General features: G+C 43.8%; 1 protein-coding gene across 2 annotated transcripts in view; it reads right to left on the bottom strand.

Moving 5' to 3' along the window:
• Positions 1-2,466: 2,466 nt before the first annotated feature.
• The window catches only part of XPNPEP1 (X-prolyl aminopeptidase 1), a 30,107-nt gene continuing 16,077 nt past the window's right edge, over positions 2,467-16,496 (bottom strand). For both annotated transcript variants that reach the window (XM_035547785.2, XM_035547784.1), the window contains exons 10-20: positions 13,572-13,661; positions 12,386-12,436; positions 11,216-11,274; positions 10,473-10,550; positions 9,871-9,942; positions 8,006-8,066; positions 7,102-7,171; positions 5,786-5,959; positions 4,857-4,933; positions 4,053-4,151; positions 2,467-3,026 (exon numbers count right to left, since the gene is read on the bottom strand). In XM_035547785.2, coding sequence (XP_035403678.1) covers positions 2,898-3,026; positions 4,053-4,151; positions 4,857-4,933; positions 5,786-5,959; positions 7,102-7,171; positions 8,006-8,066; positions 9,871-9,942; positions 10,473-10,550; positions 11,216-11,274; positions 12,386-12,436; positions 13,572-13,661 — 960 coding nt within the window. In that variant the 3' untranslated portion in view covers positions 2,467-2,897. The remainder of the gene's footprint in view (positions 3,027-4,052; positions 4,152-4,856; positions 4,934-5,785; positions 5,960-7,101; positions 7,172-8,005; positions 8,067-9,870; positions 9,943-10,472; positions 10,551-11,215; positions 11,275-12,385; positions 12,437-13,571; positions 13,662-16,496) is intronic.

The raw sequence follows: 16,496 nt of genomic DNA, 5'->3' as shown, positions 1-16,496 counted from the left end.
GAAATGTGCCTCGTAGCATCATCCAAAACTGGGAGACACCCGATGGGTTAAAAAACTGCAAAACCACATGGGTTAAAAACAGACCACTAAGTGTATTGTTGAAAATTCCCATTCCTCCCCACACTGAAAAAAAAAAAAGCCTCTGTGGAAAGAAAATAATAACAAAATGAAATAAAATGGTAATTTTCATGAGAAGCATAATCTTACAGTCATTTCTGTGGATGGCACATACAAAAAGAAAACCTAAACCCGACAGAAACTTGCTCTCTTTTTTTTTTTTCCTTTTTCCAGCAGAAATGAAGAGAGAGACCACCCAGGAAAACCAGACACTAAAGAAATAAATCGAAACCTGGAAGAAAAAAAAAAAAAGCCAAGTTTAATTTTCTGAGAAAGAAGTAAAGATCTCCTAATTGGGACCAAGGCAGTGCAGCAAACTCCCTGCAACAAAAGCCCACGGGGTCAAAGTGGCATGGGGGGATCAGCTGGGGGAGCTATGGACAGGAGACATCTGCTGGGGCTCCCCAGGCTGGTGCCTAGAGGAGCTAAATCCGGATTGCACCATCTCTGTCCCTGAGCACTGGATGGACTTCGGCATGGGAGAGGGCCAGGAATTTCTGGGATGTGGATGGGAACCACCCTACTTGGTGTATGACTGTAAAGAGGGAATCTGGGTGGGGAAAAGGTCTAATAGGGCATTGTTGGGTTTGAACGGCCCAAAGTGCTGTTGGAGTCACATCTCCCCTCCCCACTCAGGTGCCTGAGCCAAACACAGTGTCTGCGGGTCTGAGACTGAGGACAAAAGCTTCCTCGGCTGCTCTGCTTCACCCTTTGGTAGAAGTCATCCTCTTCTGCATCCCTTGGGAAACATTTGCCCTGAAGGCTGAGTGAGGAGAAACCTACCCTTAGTCTTTGGTCCTTGCCAGGACAGCCGGGATGGTGTTGTTTGGATCATACAGAGCCGGCAGCTTGGACCCCTCGCAGGTTTACACTGACCACCAAAGCTACACCTGCATGAACTTCCACCATCACCCTGGAAAGTGGCTGCCTGCCCGCGGCAGACATTGGCTCACGCAGCCTCACTGCACGCACAGTGATTTTGCAGGGAAACTCCCCTTTTGTCACAGTACAACCCGCTCAGATCTGCTGCTCGTTCTTTGATCCTGTAGCACAGTCAGTACCGACAGAGGTAATTTGGGCAAAAACATTTCTTCCACAGGCGCAGTCTGTTTTAGTTGATAGCACATACTCCTGAGACACTGGGGACTGCTTGATGCATGGTTTCCCACAGACCCAGCTGAAATGACAGCTAATACTTCTAATACTTGCGTACTTGCAGGTGGTGGTGGGAAACCACATGGATATTTAAATACATATACATAGGTGCAGAGGCTGTAGTGTCAAAACAAACTTCTAAACCACTTACTGCACTTTTATTTTTACGCTTCCTTGGATAGCATAGCTAGGAGACCAGGGAACATTATAACGTTATTTCCTGGAATGTTTCTCTTCCAAGTTTTGTTTGGCTACACGGTACTGCTTCCAATTTCTACATCTCTTGAGGGATATACCAATTTCATGCTATTTAACAGAGATCAACATTTCCCTCTTGGAATTATGAAAATTTTTTTAAAAGAATTATCTGTATGAACATTTCCATTTGCACGGACCATTTCTTTAAAATGTCAGGAAAGTGAGTTACTATTACCCAACTGTCCCTTTTATCTCTAGTACTGAGTTTTAGTTTGATTGAAACACTGTGGGTAAACGTTAAGAATGTTGCCTTTAGCAGGTATATTCTTACACCACCATTTGACATTATGGACGGTGCTCTGATGGGGCTGCACACAGTGACTTTCCAGAAGACAGCTGAGAAGACTGCAGGCAGAGCATTCTCCCTCCCGGCTGAAGGCTGGGAAGAGCCCAAACCTGCATTTGCCTTGCAGTAGTTCACTTAACCACTAGATGGCTTTGTGCACTGCCTAGCACAATCCAGAGCACTGCTCCTGGTGTCCAGGGCCTGACTGATTTTGTACCGAAGTTGCAAAGAGGCCTTCCTTTGTCCATTGCATGCATTTTTTTAACTTAGTAATTGCGTTGTGTCCAGGAAGAGCTGTAATTCCATGATACTGCCCACACATCCTGCACTGCCCCGGGTTATAGAAGTACTCCATGAATAACAATAGACAGAAGTAGTGGCCTGGGTGCTCCACAGGCACAACCCTCTGCCAAGTGTCACTGCATCCCTTCCATGATCTGTCACAAAGCATAGATAGAAGTGACGGCTCCCGCCAGGCCTTTTCATAACATCTGCCCAGCTCCTAGCACAAGGCAGCTCTATACACATATATGCAGCTCTATCTCTTCACTGTCCGAGCAGGGTGCACACAAACGTGGAATTATCTGGTCTTTGCCCTCCTTCAAGCTGTCCAACCATCACTGACTGCAAGGGAAGCCAGACAGAGCAAATAACATGTTGGAAACTTTTATTCAGTAATCAGTCCTGCTGTGTGGGTAGCATCCCAGCAACTGGAACCCAAGTATGTAAAAATACTGAGTTTTCATAGTGAAAAACCACACCATATAAAATATTCCAGTATTGTCTCTTAAAACCATTATTTCAAGAAGACCCCTGTTTCAAAGGCAACATGCTTATTTATTTTGTTTGCTTTCTATTCTCAACCTCCCCCCTGCTCAAAACATGTTGACAGTAACCCTCCTTACCCCCACACGTTACCCGCAAATTCTGGGGAGGAGGAAGACACTAAATGAAATCCCCCTTCTGATTTCCAAAGGTTTATTGACGAAATTTCTCCCAGTGGTGTCATGGGCCAAGACGACGTAGATTACAGTGACACCAAGCAGTCCTGATGTTCCCTGTATTGAAGACAACCGCGGTGCTACTGAACTCTGATCAGAGGCTCTGTCTCCCGGATGAGCCATTGAAGAGCTTCAAGCCGACCTTGCCTCTCCAGCTCTGCCCCAATTACTTCCCGGCACTTCTGATGATAGTCATTCACCCAGTTCAACTAGAGAAAGGGAGATATGATATTCAGCATGAATGCAGAATAGCTGGTGCCTTTATAAGTTGTGTATAGCCAAAGACATTAGTAGGCCACTTTGAGATGGGCTGTTAGGCCAGGATGGGATCCTGTCCCAGAGACAGACCTCTAATACGTGGAAGTGACTTGTGAATTTGAGGAGGGTAGGAACTGAAGCAATTAGTCCTGGGTTTTCAGAGGAGCTAAGGTTCAGTTTAACTGACAAGCATTTAAAGTCTCTGCAAATCACTGCCTCCAGCAAGTCAGAATAGCTACCTTGGCGCAGTCTAGTAAATAGCTTTGCAAATTTGTAACTCTGAACAATGCAGTGATGAGATAGGATTTAGCCTACTGATCTCAACAGGTAACCTTAAGGCAGATGGATCTTGGTACTGTTCAGTCCTCTTCAGAAAAAGGAAATGCAAACTGGATTATCATTCAGAAACTGAGGATAGACTGAAGTAAAGTGGACAACATGGTAGAAAACCAGGATGAAATGTGCTATTGGTAGTGGGAAACTTAAACAGAAAGCTATAGTGTAAAGCTCTTCAGGAAATAAATACTGCTGAGCAAGTAGAATGTCTGCTCAGAGTCCATATGCACTGATAAACGTGGCATGGCTAAATGGGACCGACCATGAGTAGACACAGACAGCAACATGGGACAGTCATTAGTATAAGCTTCTGGGGAGACAGCATGGTAGTCTGACAGAAGCAAACGAAGGCAAGAGTAGGAAAGAAGACTACATGTACCAGCAAATACCATATCAAAGGAACTACCAAAAAAACATCACTAGTGTCCTTGCTGCTTCTAAATCAGAGTGATTTAGAAGGGAAGGACCTCTAGAGAGGTCGTCTAGTCTACTCTCCCACTCAAAATCAGATCATTTAAAATTAAGTCAGATTCCTCAGGGCCGCTCTCTGAATCTACCAGGTAGAGCAGAGGCGAGTGGTTCTTGTAAACAGAAATGTTTCTAGCATAAATGCGGCACTGGAAACTTACTGTTTCACTTACCTCTTTTTGTGTCAGCAAACTAACATCAATCATTTTTGTCTGGATTGGAACCAGGGTTAAGGGTTCAAAAGTCAGGCTCCCTCTGTTTTTGAAATTGTACTGCAACAGAAACACAAATGGGGTTGCAAATTCTTAGAAACAGCTCTAGCAAGATCATACTCTTACTCATACTCTTACGTCAACACCGGACACAAAAAAAAAACAGCCTTGTAGCATTCAGATGAGAAGGTAGCAACTTAACAGTATTTTTTTCCCTCATATATCTAGCAGAGAATCTCAATATAAACCACTGTCATTTCTTTCAGTGGTCACTTCACAAAGGTTATGTCCCAGGTCACAATTGCACAGAACTAGCCATATGGTCATTTCCAGTTCAGCATTTCTAAAAGCATAACCCAGACAGACCTGCAATTATAATGTCAAAATCTGTCTGTTGTTTTGGTTCTACTGCCAAGGGGGACTCTATCAGAGATAAAAACCCTGACTTGAGAAGATCAACCAGCAATGATTCCAAGGGGCTGCATTAAAGATGATTCTTGTCTTTGACACCCAGACAGAAAACATTTTAAAACAACTCTCACATACACGTTTCAACCTATGGAAACTGCACAAGCAGAACCGTCTTCTGTGTCCCCATTAACAGGGGAGACAGAGAATCAGCCTTCGCCAAGGCAGGGTTTTGGAGAGCAGCAGACTTGAGTAGGATTCAACTATCTGCAGCATGATCCCACCTCAAGTTCCAGTACTCTAAGTTTCACAACCACTGACTCACGAAGAAAGGGGCATCTTCAGTAGGTCACTCACCTTGGTTTCAGCAGGGATCACAAGGACAACATTTTCTATTCGGATCCCAAAGGACCCATCTTCATAATACCCAGGCTCTGCAGAAACAGACAATAATTAACTAAGACACACAGATACACTGTGCAAATACTTATTCCCTATGGCCAAACTTCCCCTTCATTGCTTTAGTTTGCTGAGGTCGCTAAACAATCTTGACATCAGGCACCCAGAGAAGCAAACAGATTTCTGCCTACTTAATCTGCACAAAAGCCCCGAGCAAGGTGACAGCAGAAGTTCTCAGAGAGGAGAAACCAGACAGCCCTCGAGCTCAGAGAGTCTCCTTCCAAGTCAAGAGAGAGCACCAAGTACATGTTCCAAGTACCAGAAACTCAGAAAATCTTCATCTCTTTATGAGAGGCAGGTAGGAAACCTCTCCCCTGAAGTCATCTTATGAGGGTGTTCCCTGACTCCCTGAAAGAACTTAACAGCCCTGAAGGAATGCAAGTGTCTCAGCAAAACCCAGCAGGCTGTTAATTTACTACTGGGAAAGTAAGGCATGTAACGATATAAAGAGCTGGCTCAAATAGCCCATAGCAAAGACAGAATTATCTCCTGGTGTCCATCTAGTTGAGTAGCCAGCTCTTCCACTGCAGGTGAAGGCAGCCTGACAGAGCTGGGATGGTCAGCAGCACAGCTCTGCTGAGGTTTGCACTGTACAGAAAAGGAAGCAGGCCTGCAGAACCCTGCAGAACTGCAAAGATGCTTTACTGTGACAGCTAAAATCAGAGGGTCTTTACCCAGAGAGCTTAAACAATTAAAATAAACCGAGAAAGCAGGGCCAGAGCTTATGATCCCATCCTCCCTTTCCACCACTGTCAGATTTAACCCCTCTGCATCTTAAGAGCTTAGTCCCTCCCCTTAAAAGCCAGACAATCATCAATGTTAAATACCATCAGAGACAATCATGCCGGCCTCCAAAGGTTCATCTGCAAAGGTTTTGTAGCTAATGCCACAAGGACCCTCATGTACGTTTAGGAAAGAACCAACTCCATGTCCTGTTCCATGCAGGTAATCCAAACCACAGTCCCACAAGGCAGAGCGAGCAAAAGAATCTAGAAGGTGACCTGCAAGCAAAGGGGAACAGACACACACAGAAAGAAAACTTTATCGAGTCAGGCTTCCTCAGAGACTGATAGTCACACTGAGGGCTCAAAACTAGAAAACGTGCAAAGAAAAATAAGGAAATTTAAAAGGAACAAAGAAAACAAATCATTGGCTTGTTGGAAATTACAGGGCACACTTAGACTGCCATTCAAGTCCATTCTTATCTAAAAAGCCCCTCTCCTTCCCAGGTTGCATAGCCTTTCTGTTTTGCTGCTTGCTCCACTGGGGTTTTCAGGAAAGAATCTGGAGTTTAAATAGTGTATAGTGAATTCAGTATCTTTCTTAAAAGGTAGCTGTGCTAAGATAACTCAAAGTGGAAGATGTGATAATTGCATTTGGTGAACAAACCAGGCAGCCTTCTTCCCTGGATGCCCAGTCCCAGTCATTTCAGGCTGTTTCAATCAGTGTAGAGGATTTCCATTGCCTGCATACAAACACCAAGTCCACATGTGCAAGTTCTGACACCCTCCAATTTCAGTTGGAGTTTCTCATGCCACTACCCAGCTGCTTTTCCTTCACACACTCAAGAATGCAAACTGGAAGTAATTCTACAAAAAGGTATCTCGGTATCAGGTTTAGGACCAGGGAGAAAACAGCTTGCCACATTCACCAGCAGTGAATGTATATTGCAGCTTCTCCTGCACAAAATCAAAACAGTTCCTCTGTGTGTCATTTTCCCATGCTGCTCACTGATAAGAAATTCTGCATTAATTGGAAGACAATTAGCCAGTTCTTTTGAAGCTGGAAAGTGACCTATCCCTTTGATAAGGCTGTGAGTAAAGCATAATGAACACAACCAGGCCACGGGTGTATTACAGTGCCAGTGGCTGATTAAAGTCGCCATCACCCTAGAGCCATAGCACTCTGAACACCCTTCAGACTTCCCCCTCAAATTGTTTGGTGCTTGTTGCTGCTGCTGAAAAAGGGAGAAAAATCAATAATCCAGAATCCAAAATGTTGTGTTGGAAACAGACACAGACAGTTAGGCCAACATCTGCCTAACACATCTGGACCTGTCACTCATAATGCTGCTCTTACACCACTTAATGGCTCTTCAGAGGTCACCACCGCCATGGTCAAGCGCTCCAACTCACCAACCTACCTTTGGTTCCATTCGGGAAGATGGCTGCACTCACAGCTATGTGTCCCTTCAGGACATAGGTGAAGCATTCCTGCCAAAGAAACGTGTACCATAAGTAAGCAAGGAGAGACAAAACATCGTCGTTCCCAGTAACAGAAAGAAAGACTGCATCTTGTAGCAAATTCCAAATCCTCTGCAGAGACCTACTCATGCTCTCCTGTGACTGGCAATGCCAAAGCAAAGCACGAGCAGAAAGTTTAAATTGCTCTGAAGATCTTTTTCAGCTAATATGCAGAATGTGTCACCATCTCAGGCTGCAGGCTTAGCAGCAGGATTCATCTGACCTACATGATTCATTTTCTTTGTGGCTATAGCTTTACTTCCTGAGCATACCCTGCAGCTTATTTTCATCACTGAGCAAACTATAATGATGAAATGAGTGTTAATTAAAGAAACAATTTAAAATAAAATTACATCACTGAATTTCCAACACAGACCTTCTCAGAGCAGTCAGACTGGATTTTAACACAGTACACTAGACACTAACCACTACTGCAGCCCTGCATTGGATACTGAGCTTTATGCTAAATGAAACTCCTATAACTCCCATGTTGGGCAGCCAGTAATGGGTATCCACAGCCCACTGATTTTATTATCTCTTAGAGAAGACGTCATTTAGTAGATGAGAGGTGTGCATTTTATGATATGAAAGCGTCATTCTCTAAATTGCTGGTGTTTTGAAAATCTGAAGTCTGACAGTCTCCTTTTCAATCCGCAAAATGCTGTCACTTTTATTAGTAAAGAAATGATACCTGATAGATCCCTTTGACTGTATATCAGTAAGGCACGTCACTAAATTTAGGCCATCGTGGTTTAAGCATCTCTAGTAAGGGTCAGATTGCAAAATACTGAGATACCAACTTACCTTTTCATAGGCTGATGGTGTGCCAAAATGCATTGTCCTGGTCACATCTGTTGTACCATCTCTTCCAGAAGCAAAGAAAGACGCAGGAAGCCAAGGAATGGGGGGGGAGAAAGATCAAAGTGAAAATGCACAGAAAACCTCATCAGACTGCAGAAAAACAGACTAATCATTGGGTAAAGTTATCCACTCTGTGCTACACAAAACTGATGCTATAAAAGTTCCCAATCTCAAAAATTCCTGAACACACACACGCATCCCTGATGCAACAATAACGATTTACAATTCAAAATGTTATCTTTCATCCATAAGGATCCCAAAGCTCTTTTCAAATTATAATCTAGACTGCTCATAAACATCAAGTTAATTTGAGGTTTAGCAGCTGGTACCTGCCCATTGAGAACAGGACAGAAAAGGCCAAATTTATTCTATCTGTATGAAAGGTAACTCATTAGCAGCTTAAAAATATATATTTATGCACAAATTACAGCTACCAGCTGAGGAGAAGGAAGTGCAAGTAGGTTGTGTGTCCTTTTCATCCTCAGGATGCTTTGTGCTACAAATTATCTACCATCTGGATACGGGTTAGTCTGAGACATTAGAAAATGGCTCGAAGTTCCTTATGCAAATATTGTTTTTCACAACAGGCTCAAAATATGAAGGGTCTTGAAATAATGGGTTTCCTCTGAAGCACTCATTGCTGTGCCAGCACTCTTCCCCAGCACACACTGGCCATGGTCACAAAAGAACTCACGGTTTAACTTCCCAGCAGTGACAAGCTGAGCATCCCTGTGACAATGCTACCATAAGTGCCATTGATGTCCAGCTTGCATTTTATTCAAACGGCTGCTTTTCATAGTGGCACTAAGGAAATCATTAATTAGGCCATCAGGAGGGAAGGAGGGGAGAGGGATCTCACTGTAAAAATCTTATCAAAGGATGTCTACATGATTCATTTTCAAGGCTCTTCCTGACTGACAAAACAAAAAGGCATAGCTCTAAAGACAAAGCTCATATCAAAGGAGCAGCCAGGTCCATCTTGTATCTCTCTGAACAAACTATTTCTCATCTATTTACACTGGTTAAAAACACCCCTTCTTTCATTTTCCAAGGGGTCAGAGCTACACAATAAACAGCTGCAGAGATTGAGGCTGCTGCCAAAAAAAAAAACCACAGCAGAGAGTGAGAGTCAGACATGATGCCTTCCCAAAAACACAACTGAGACCGAGAAGCCACTGGGATAAGAAAACCTGCTCGAGTCTCTCTCTGGAAAGGCAGAGAATCCCACAAAGCAGTGCTGTCCTGCTCCTTTGCTCCGTCTTGTCCTGACCTCAGCATCAGCCAAATCATTACCTTCTGCCCACATCCTTACTCAGCTTCGTAGGCAGCCTATGGCTAAACCTGGGAAGCCAGGCCTGCTCCCTACTCCCTGCAACTCTAACATGAATGTGCCAGTGAGCAGAGCTGCAACAGACAAACACGTGCCACCAGCTGAAGCATATCTACCATCACCCTGTCAATGGGATTCTGGGAAACAGCACTTTTCGATCTCATCTCCTACCCCAGGCAAGGCTAGTCAGCAGCCCTAGTCTGCTGCCCAGAGCCTAGCTCGGCGCCTTCTGGCAGGGATCAGTCACCCAGTGACTGTGGGGTTATGAGTACAGCATCACACTATCATCACACGTACACTAGCATCACGCATACATCAATCTCCTTCCACAGCGATACAACAAGCAGGCTTTCTGTGAAATGGCACTGTAGTCAAAACCACACTTTGCCATGTTTGCCAGAGGAACTGCGAGCTGACCCTGCAGGGAGGTCACTAGGAGCAAAAAATGTAGCTGTTCAGCCCCATCCATCCCACTCACTTGTACTGTGCTCCCGAGTCCAGGAGGTAGATCTCGTTCACAGACAGTGTTCTGTTGGTCTCAGGAACTGGCCTGTTCAGTTAAAGACAAATGTTTTTGTTCCACCGCTTTAAGGTCTCCAGCCCACATCTGCAGTCCAGAAGCCGTACCAAGTGCAAGCTTGGATGCGTCAGCTCTGATTTTTTGTGGCAGTGATAGAAATCCAACATATGCTCAAGCAGGGTTCATACTGAGGAATGTATTTTCTACAGTGCATAGCACTAAAGTACAAAGAATAGCTTTGTTGCTTCCAGGAAAACCCTCAGCATCTGTTCCTGGACACACTGCAGAATAACTTGCACTTCATATTTGTCCGTCCCAGACTTCTACCCCCAAATAGCCCTTTCCTATGGCCCCTGGGCAGTTCAACATCATAATACGTGCATGCTGCCAGCAGGAAGAGATCTTTGTTTAATATGTGTGGAATAAAGCAAGATGGCAATCAACAGCGACTACATCTCCCTGGAGTGAGATCATACTCTGTTGTGATGCCACAAAAAGCTTGACAACTCATCCCAACTATGTTTGCTGAAGGATGAAAGAAGCAGCCATGTTTCTCTTACTTGTAGTGAATGATGGCTCCATTTGGACCTGTGCTTGATATAGTAGCAAAACTCAATTCAACGAAGTCTTTCTGTTGGCTGAAAGAAAAGATTGTGATCAGTACAGCACGAGCAAGAAAAGCACACCAGGCACCTGCAGTGCCCCATCCTCAATTTCACTTCATCTTAGCCTTCCCTTAGCCTTGAAAGCCACCTGGGCAAGAAACGCTTGAACAGAAGAATAGTACAGATCCAAATCCTGTTGACCCAACCGTGTGGAAGCCTGCTTTCCACCTCCACCCTTTTCTTACTAGTAAGAAGTTCACCACCCAGACCACCCGGGGAAGAGATGTCCTGAACTATTTCTTTGTTACTTATTTACTTATAGACTTTTCTGGAGGTCCTGTTATATACAGACTGGACTATCTCCCAATACAAATGTTGCTCATTCTCCACCAGAAGAGGAAATCTAACTCTTCCATGAACTCTTGTGTGGTAAGAAAGCAACCATCTCATATTTAAGCGTCCTAATCTGCAACATTCCTCTTTGCTGTCTTGGGAGGAAAGTGGGACCCAGTGGGCTGGGACTTGTACCTCCCAAGAGACCCAATTCTTCCCCAGCTCTTTCAAATGTTCAAAGAAATGCTGGAGTTATGGTTTATCCTCAGGTAAAATACATCTGTGAGTGAGCAGGATTTCTACAGAATAAGAAAGGATAAAAACGCCACCAAGAAAACACCCTCACAGGGGGATTTACATTTTACCTGCGAAACTCCTCTGCTTTGTCTGCAGCAATTATTTCTGTCACTGTTCCCTTTGGAACCTAGTGGACAAAGATGCAGGTTGAATTAGTACACTAACTAGCAAAGAAAATGCTATATGCCGCAACACTAGCCCCCCCGCCTCTGAGTATTATGAAACCCAATCTTGAAGTGGCCTGTTTCCAGGTTTTCTGTCCTCATTCCTCAGTAACGAGGAACACAAACCCAGCCGTATTGTGCAGGGCATGCGAGAAGCAGGAAGCAGAGCCGGTCAGAGCAGGATTGCTGAACCTCGCCTAGGGAACAGCTGGTGCAGTATCTACTTCGCTGAGATATGCACAGAGTAACATCTCAGAATGCAGCATCTCCTCACACACACATCACAGTAAGTGTAAACAGTTCTCTCCATTTCAACAGCCCATGCTATTAGCAGAAATTTTATGCCTTTAATCTAGAGATGGAAGCAGTTGAAGGAAAAACAAAGCATGTATGTCAAATTTTAGGCATTTACTAAATCAAGACCTGCAACCCAGAGGGACTGAATCAACTTGCCCTAGACTGGACAGGAAAAGAGATAGGTCTCATAACCCCTGAGGCAGGTTTCTTGAGTTACTCAGACATGTAAAAAGGTACCTTCTGGAAGTCAAAGCATTTCCATAGGTGAGTTCAATGGACTTAGATATGCAGTAGCACAAGCAGCACAGCTTAGTAAGTGACTGTACAACACCTGACATTCTGCACCTTCACTGTGTACTTCTAAACCAGAAGAAACATGAGTAATTTCGCTTTATCCCAGTTTTACTGTACATGGGCATGACCAAACCTCTCCATTCATAAACACCAGATCTGTTAATTCCACCAGAAGATATTTCATTTTACTTTATGATTTGCACTAACAAACCAGCACAAGACAGTATTAACACTACATTAAGTCTGTTCACATCGTTCCTCACCTGCTCTGGCTTTGGCCTGTACAAAATAAGTGGGAGTGTTTTCAAAAAAAAGTCTTAGGCCTTGGATGGAAGTATGATTGAACACACACACACACACCCCAGAAGAAAAGCCGTGTACTTCCCCATTTATATCAAAGGGGCTATAAAGAATATAAAAAATTCCATGCTAATGACAAATTTTACCCAATAAAATTTCCAGCTTAAAAAAGTAATACACTACCTCCTTTTCCAGCCAGTTAAAGAGCTCACACAGGGCAACAGCGTCTTTAACCTATGTTAAAATAGACACAAGAAAAAGGAATTGTGAAGAAAAAAACTAAGTTTCAGTACAAACACTGTTTTTGATGCAAAACAATTCAACCTGCAAGTTTCAGAAATACAAACTAAGAGGTAATCTGGTGTTTTCAGCTTCTGCATCCTGCAATTACTGCAAGCATTGGAAATGTACCAGGACAATTAAATAAGCATTAATACAGGTTTTCTGCTGCGATGTATCTTACTCTGAAGAATTACCAAGGATTCAGCAAACACTAGCTTTATCCCACACATCATTTTCAGGTCTCTTTTACACACAAGATCTTGCATTTCAGCTCATGGGAGGTAACCACGCAACACAGTTGGCCATGAACAGGGGAACAAGATCTCTGCACAGTACAAATATTTTTACTTCCCTTTAACTGACAGGGTAATAAAGCATTGAAGTAGGAAGTAGCAGATCCCAAGAAAATAGTAGCAAATAAGGGACAAGCCCAGAACTGCCAATGCTGCTTCAACTAGCACATTTGTCCTGTTGTGAAACCTGCTGCTTGGAATTTAACAGGAAATAAATAAAAGCAAACTTCAGCCCTACCATGAACCTGTTTCACAGGCAACTTCTTTGCTTGAAAAAATGTGAAACATCCTGGGAAATCAGACTCATTTCCAAAGTGTCGTGATGAAGACACGAAAACGGAGTGCTTTGAGGACACAAGCTGCTTTTGAATATCTTGGCCTGTGTTTTGCACCATGTGTTGAAGAATTTCTCCATGTTCTTCAAGCCACGTTTATTCAAGTGATAATAATTTTAAGATTCCAGTGAGACCAGCAACAGAACTTGCAAAGGGGAGAGAAGATCCCTTTGAGGGTTCATATTCTAAATAACACTTCTCAAGCCTACGTGGTCTTCCAACAGAGCAAGGTTGGACCCTTACGTGATTAGAATGTTGTTCTTCACTCCAAGGGAACACTAAACAAGCAAAAAGCTGCTTCATCAGCAATAGTCATCCAACATTTTTAACCTGACGTCCAAATTAATATATTTTTTAATCCAAAATGCTAAAACTAAAGGGAAAATTCAATTTATTACCCCGAACATAAAGCAAACCTCTTGCCATGTGCAAGAAGGAGGCTCTCAAGGCTTCACTTACATGTGCTCGTCTCATGCCTTCCGTTTCCGACGCGTTCTTCACAGCTTTTGCAATGCAGATGGGGGTATATGGGGTGAGGTATTGGTAAGCCTGCAGCAGAAGGACAGGGATTACTTGCGGATTAGTCAGACTACGTAATCCTACAGGTTTAATAACTCAGCCTGGCCACAATTCATACTTTGGCAGTCTCCCTCAACCTTCAGCGCTGTGAGATACTGGTTGCCAGTAGTCAGCTAAGTGTACCGGGGAATAAAGAGGAGAAACAGTCCCTGACTGAAGGAAGAACTGCCATCAGGGAAATCCAGGGAACTGAAGGGTCGACAGCATGCCACGAAGCAGGGTCAAGACTGGATATCCTAAATATCATATCAATATCTGAGCTAGGGGATTCCTGTTGGTTCTGTTCACTAAAGGCCCAGAGACGGCCAATGAGAACACCAATTCCAGGGACTCAAGCAGAACTCAAGCTGTGCAAACAGACCTAAAAAGTCACCTTGACTCGTTACCTGACTGTTAATCTCAGGCAGCAGCGAGCAAAGGGTATCCAGCCCAGATACCAAGCACTGGAATTGAACCTGGAGGATCCCTTAAGGGTCTGGCTCCTCCAGCACCAAGCACCACCACCTCTAATGATCAGCTCTGATAAATACTTCAACAGCCCAAGAAACGTAAAACTGTTCCTTTTCATATGCTGTCCTCTTCTGAAAGGAGCTTACATCAGCAGTTTGAGACAAAGCTTTCCCACGCATTAAGAACTGGAAAGGAATCGGTTACTACCATGCTTTCCCTAAACATCAGCTGTCCTTAAGCTAGCAGGAACTCTTGGCTGGTTCTCAGCACATCCTCAGAAATTCTCTGAGGTGACCCGTCCAAGCCATATCACAGTATGGAAGGAACAAGAGCAAAACCTTTTGCCCCCCAGGTCTCTGCTCTACCCATTATATACCGGAAGATGAGATGAGCACCTACGTAAATAGGTAGAAGCACACTGTCTTCCTGCTCTCAACACACCAGCATACAAATAAGCACCACTCAAACTTGTGGGAAAGGACTGCTGGACCCTCAGCAAAGACAGATTTCACACAAATCCTACAGGCTTATGGTTTCCAAATTCTTAACAACAGCAAGAGTTTCATTACTTTATGCAGAAACTAAAGCACAGAAGAAGCTGCAGGAAAGTTCTCTCAGAGCCAGGACAAAAAACTTTTTAACAGTCAGACTCTGTATTAGATCGGCTTGTCTTTTACAGACACTGTCAGGTTCTATTACTCTCCTGTGAAAAGCATATTTACATGCAGTTGTAGGCAAATCTACAAAGGGTTTGCAGATCTGTGTTTAATAACAACCTGGAGTTTTGCCAACGTCAATATTTGTCTTTGATGGAGACAGGCAGTAGATGGACTTCCAGGACCAGGGTGCTTCAAACACCCCAGGCCAGTTACTCAGCTGACGTGAGGTGGTACAGAGATACTGAAAAACACCCAGCATGAAAACTGGGAAACCTCTGGCTCTGCCACTGATTTTCTAAATGGTCTTTAATCAAGATATTTCAGTCCTTCCCCTTCTGCCTTCTACTGCACAGAGCTCCTTGAGGCAGGGACTCTCCCTGTGCATACAGAGGGCAAGTAGCACTGTAATGACTTAGTATTAGACAAAACTTCCAGTGCTAAAGGGGTAAATAACATCACTACAACTCATTAAATTCCTTAATCTAGGCCAGACCTGCTATACTTGTCCATACGGACATTTACTTGCCCTGCATAAAGCAGCTACAGCAACTTGCCCAAACCGGGGTCAGTCCATTGACTCCAACTACAAAACCACACGGGGTTTTCTGCTCTGAAGGCAGAAGAGCAACAACTTACCCTGTACGCTCCACTGACTCTGTGCCTTCTGTCATACTGCACAAGAGGCAGTGGGCAGAATGTCAGCATTTTGCATTCAGGTGCCATTTGCACCTAGAAACGGATTGGTGGTGTCACAACATTTAACCTGAAGCAGAGGCAAAAGAGTGCCTGTCTTGCTCATGCACATGCCTTGTGGTGTTTTTTAGTAGTTGTTTTAATTTTTACTTTTTTTTTTTTTTAACTAAATTAAAAAGAAAGATAAACTACATGCTTCCCTCAAGTCAGTGCAAAAGCACCGAGAGCCACATCCCATTTTAAAGGGTTGTGCTGGTTGCAACAAAACTTGCCAGACTGTTTTGGTTTTATCATCTGTCCCGACATACTAAGCACAATGAAGCTACCAAATTATATAACCAAGCGTCCTAACTGGAGAAAAATAATGGATGGCTCCTGCTATGCATTAGAGAGTTGGAGAGTTTAAAGAGTTTAAAGTTAGAGAAGTTTACCCAGAGATTTGTGCTGGCTGTTTGGATTCCTGCTCTGGGAATTTTGTCTTTTGGGAGACACAAAGCCGAGTCCACTCTTAAAATTCCTGTATACAGAAAAGGCCTTCAGACCCCATGAGTTAGCTGTTGCCGCATGCAGGGCCATATCATACACACACCTGCAGCACATCCATGCAGTACATGAAACAAGAAGAAAACTGGCTGCCTGATGGAGGCAGAAAGCTGGTGGTGGATGAATAACAGACTTGCAGCCAAAAATTTTTTTTACAATTTAGTTCTTCCTTCAGTGACCTCTTAATCTGTGCCCTGTGATTCTGAGGTAGCAAGCCTGGACTGTTAAATAACTCAGCACAAACGCAGACTGTGTTCAGTGTCTGGTCTTCGAAAGCAACATCTGGAAAATATCCCCTGGAAAACATCCTGGTTCCCTGCCATATTGCTGTGCAGTGTGTTCACACTCAGCATCTTTTGGGTACCAGGTGTCTCTGTAAACTGGATGATGTTCCAGAGAGAATGTGATCTCTACTAAACCAGAGATGTACACAAGATACATGGAAGCTGGCTTATCTCTC

Source organism: Cygnus atratus, chromosome 7 (genome assembly GCF_013377495.2).
Source record: "Cygnus atratus isolate AKBS03 ecotype Queensland, Australia chromosome 7, CAtr_DNAZoo_HiC_assembly, whole genome shotgun sequence".
Lineage (NCBI taxonomy): Eukaryota > Metazoa > Chordata > Aves > Anseriformes > Anatidae > Cygnus > Cygnus atratus.
This window is presented reverse-complemented; position numbering and strand designations above follow the sequence as displayed.